Source organism: Nicotiana attenuata, chromosome 6, assembly GCF_001879085.1.
Source record: "Nicotiana attenuata strain UT chromosome 6, NIATTr2, whole genome shotgun sequence".
NCBI lineage: Eukaryota > Viridiplantae > Streptophyta > Magnoliopsida > Solanales > Solanaceae > Nicotiana > Nicotiana attenuata.
The window spans coordinates 40,323,983-40,328,500 of record NC_031994.1 but is presented as its reverse complement, the minus strand read 5'-3'; the positions used below and the strand labels follow the sequence as shown (position 1 = coordinate 40,328,500).

At 48.9% G+C, this 4,518-nt stretch overlaps 1 protein-coding gene across 1 annotated transcript; it reads right to left on the bottom strand.

The window, feature by feature from the left end:
* Positions 701 to 1,126, bottom strand: LOC109228242 (RNA-directed DNA polymerase homolog; the record flags this gene model as incomplete). Its single annotated transcript, XM_019393401.1, has 1 exon — positions 701 to 1,126. A coding segment is annotated over one exon (426 nt), but the record flags the coding sequence as incomplete, so codon positions are not given.

Below are 4,518 nucleotides of genomic sequence, written 5' to 3'. Positions count from 1 at the left end.
ACCGATTGGAATATAAGCAAGGCTGCCCATACTGGCTGACTTCCTACTCAAAGCATCGGCCACTACATTGGCCTTTTCCGGATGATATAAAATGGTGATATCATATCTTTCAACAACTCCAACCACCTTCTCTGCCTCAAATTCAACTCCTTTTGCTTGAACAAGTACTGAAGACTCTTGTGATCCGTGAACACCTCACATGCCACGCCATACAGATAATGCCTCTAAATCTTCAATGCGTGAACTATGGCCGCCAACTCCAAATCATGAACCGGATAGTTCTTCTCATGAATCTTCAACTGCCTCGAAGCATAGGCAATAACTTTGCCATCCTGCATCAACACTGCTCCAAGCCCAAAACGGGAAGCATCACAATAGACTGTATAAGGCCCAGAACCCGTGGGCAAAACCAACACCGATGCCGTAGTCAGAGCTGTCTTGAGCCTCTGAAAGCTCGCCTCACATTCATCCGACCATCTGAACTGGGCACCCTTCTGGGTCAATCTGGTCATCGGGGCTGCAATAGATGAAAACCCCTCCACGAACCGTCGATAGTAGCCTGCCAACCCCAAAAGAAACTTCGAATCTCTGTAGCTGATGTTGGTCTAGGCCAGTTCTTGACTGCCTCAATCTTCTTTTGGTCCACCTGAATACCCTCTGCTGATACAACATGACCCAGAAATGCAACTGAACCCAACCAGAATTCACACTTCGAGAACTTAGTATATAACCGACTATCCTTCATAGTCTGAAGAACCACTCTAAGGTACTGCTCGTGCTCCTCCTGGCTGCGGGAGTATACCAATATATCATCAATGAAAACTATCACGAATGAGTCCAAATAAGGCCTGAACACTCGGTTCATCAAGTCCATAAAAGCTGCTGGGGCATTTGTCAACCCGAATGACATAACCAAGAACTCATAGTGCCCGTACCGAGTGCGGAAAGCTGTTTTAGGGACATCGGATGCCCTAATCCTCAACTGGTGGTAGCCAGATCGCAAGTCAATCTTGGAAAATACCCTGGCACCCTGAAGCTGGTCGAACAAATCATCAATCCTCGGCAGCGGATACTTATTCTTGACTGTAACCTTGTTCAACTGCCGGTAATCAATACACATTCTCATTGACCCATCCTTCTTCTTAACAAATAACACCGGAGCACCCCAAGGTGAAACACTGGGTCTAATGAAACCCTTCTCAAGCAAATCCTGCAATTGTTCCTTTAACTCCTTTAACTCCGGCGGGGCCATACGATATGGCGGGATAGAAATGGGCTGAGTGCCCGGAACCAGATCAATGCAAAAGTCAATATCCCTGTCGGGTGGCATACCCAGCAGGTCTGAAGGGAAAACATCAGGAAACTCACGAACAACAGGTACAGAATCAATAGAGGGAACCTCAACACTAGAATCACGAACATAGGCTAAATAGGCTAAGCACCCCTTCTCGACCATACGCCGAGCCTTCACATACGAAATAACACTGCGGGTAGAATGACCAGGAGTCCCTCTCCACTCTAAATGAGGCATACCCGGTAAAGCTAAGGTCACAGTCTTGGCATGACAGTCCAAGATAGCGTGATAGGGTGATAACCAGTCCATCCCCAATATAATATCGAAGTCAACCATATCTAAAAGCAAAAAATCTACACGAGTCTCAAGACCCCCAATCACCACAACACAAGAACGATGGACTCGATCGACCATGATAGAACACCCACCGGTGTAGACACATAAACAGGAACACCCAAGCATCACTAGGCATGACCAAGTACGGGGCAAAATATACGAATACGTAGGCCCCGGATCAAACAACACTGAAGCATCTCTATCACAAACCAGAACCGTACCTGTAATAACCGCATCTGAAGCCTCTGCCTCGGGCCTAGCCGGAAGAGCATAACATCGGGGCTGAGCCCCACCACTCTGATCTACCTCTCTGGGACGGCCTGCTGCTGGCTTGCCTCCACCTCTGGCGGTCTGAGCTCCACCTCTATGACCTCTACTTCCACCTCTAGCACCTCTACCCCTACCTCTAGCTGGCTGGGCGTGCTGTGGAACACCTGGTGCCTGTACCATGGCACGAGAACGCTGATGCTGAGAGCCACCAAGTGCGCGAGGGCAATACCTAGCAATATGCCTCGTGTCGCCACAAGTAAAACAAGCCCTCGGCTGCTGGGGCTGACGACCCTGGAAACTCTAAAGCGGTGGTGCACTGATAGGTACTGGTGGTGCACTAAAGGACTGCTGATCGAAATACTGCATGTGAGAACCACGGCCACCTGAGGCAGCGTGAGAAACCTGGAGGGCTGACTGGAAAGGCCAAGAAAGATGACCCCTATCATACGAATCTCTGCCTCCAGACAAGGCACCACTGAATCGGCCTGACTGACGGGGTCTCTTGTCTTCCCTATGACCACCCCCTGTGACAATACCATCTCAATCCTCCGGGCCACATTGGCCGCCTCTTGAAAGGATATCTCGCTCCCAGCCTCTCTAGCCATCTGGAGACGAATAGGCTGAATGAATCCATCAATAAACCATCTCACTCTCTCCCTCTCAGTGGGAAGTATAATAAGAGCATGGCGAGCCAAATCAATAAACCCGGGCTCGTACTGGGTGACTGTCATGGATCCCTGCTGGAGACGCTCGAACTGCCTCCGATAGGCCTCTCGCTGGGTAATAGGGAGAAACTTCTCCAGAAATAGCTGTGTGAACTGCTCCCAGGTCCAGGCTGGCGATCCTGCTGGTCTAGCTAAACAATAATCCCTCCACCAAGTCTTGGCGGATCCAGACAAGCGAAATGTAGTGAAATCAACCCCATTGGTCTCAACAATACCCATGTTCTGAAGAACCTCGTGGCAGCTGTCCAGATAATCCTGGGGATCCTCGGTAGATGCACCGCTGAAGGTAGTAGTGAAGAGCTTGGTGAACCTGTCCAACCTCCACAAAGCATCGGCAGACATAGCTGCTCCATCACCGGCCTGGGCTACCATGCCCGGCTGAGCTGCTCCAACTGGCTGAACTGCTGGAGTCTGAGTCTAGGGAGCTACCTGCTCCGGAGTGTGAGTAGCAGGAGTCTGGGCTCCTCCTCCAGCCTGAGAGACGACTGGTACTACAGGAAGTAAACCTGTTCGGGTGACACTCTCCATGAGGTCCACCAATCGGACCAGAGCATCCTGAAGAACTGGGGTGGCAATAAACCCCTCTGGGACCTGAGCTGAGCCCACTGGAACTGCTGGGGCTGGGGCTGGGGCCGGAACCTCCTCGTCAAAGTCAACCTGAGGCTCCGCCACTGGTGCTGCTGCTCGGGGTTGAGCTCTGCCCCTACCTCGACCTCTAGCACGGCCTCGGCCTCTCCCTCTGCCCCTAGTGGGAGCTGCCTGGGGCTCGGACTGCTGATCAGNCACGACCCGAATTTCCCACCCTCGGGGGTCGTGATTTGCGCCTACTCGTAGAAGCTTAAGGACAAAGCCACAAATTCATAAACTCCTAACTCTTTCATTTTAAATTCTTTTTACCAATCATATCAACAAGCGTTAAATATTAGGATAATAGCGGAAATATGATATTAAAGCGGAAGACTTAAATTAAATAAACTGAACAATAATGCGAAAATCATCATATGCCTCTACCCAAGAACTAGTGTCACAACATCCACGGACTGCTAAGAGTACTAAATACACAGTTTGAAGAAAAATTATCAATGTTTGTCTCGAAACATGAGATAACAGAATGAAATGTAAGATAGAGGAGACGCCGGGCCTGCGGACGCCTGCAAGGCTACCTCGGTGTCTTGGTGGACTGAAGGAAGACTCCAGAACTACTGCTGCTGTCCGATACCTAGATCTGTGCAAAAGAGCACAGAGTATAGTATCAACACAACTGACCCCATGTGCTGGTAAGTGCCTAGCCTAACCCCGGCGAAGTAGTGACGAGGCTAAACAGTACTACCACATCAACCTGTGCAGTTTTATATATATAGCGGGAAAATAACAAGAATAAACATTTTATATGGGAGGGGAACATGCTTCGGGGATAGCAGATAATACAGAATTTCAAGAGAATAATAAGGAACATCAATAAATTAACTCTAATACGGATAAGGGAAATAAAAGCAGATTTCATTGTCAGTACACATCTCGTTGCAGGCGTGCAACCTGATCCCATTTCTCAATGTTTCCGTGGTAGGCGTACCACCCGCTCCCATTTCATCATAACTCGTGGTAGGCATACCACCCGCTCCCATTTCATCAATATCTTGTGGTAGTGGTACCACCCGCTCCCATTTCAATCAATAACTTGTGGTAGGCGTACAACCCGCTCCCATTTCAATCAAAACAAAGTCACAATAAAATTCCGGCAAGGAAAACAAAAGCAATATCATAATAATTTCCCGACAAGGGAACAACAATATCAAAATAACCATCCCGGCAAGGGAGAATCAGCTATAACCAAATCCTAGCTCAACTCTTACTCAGCTCGATTAATACCAGTACTCAAGCATAAATAAAGTC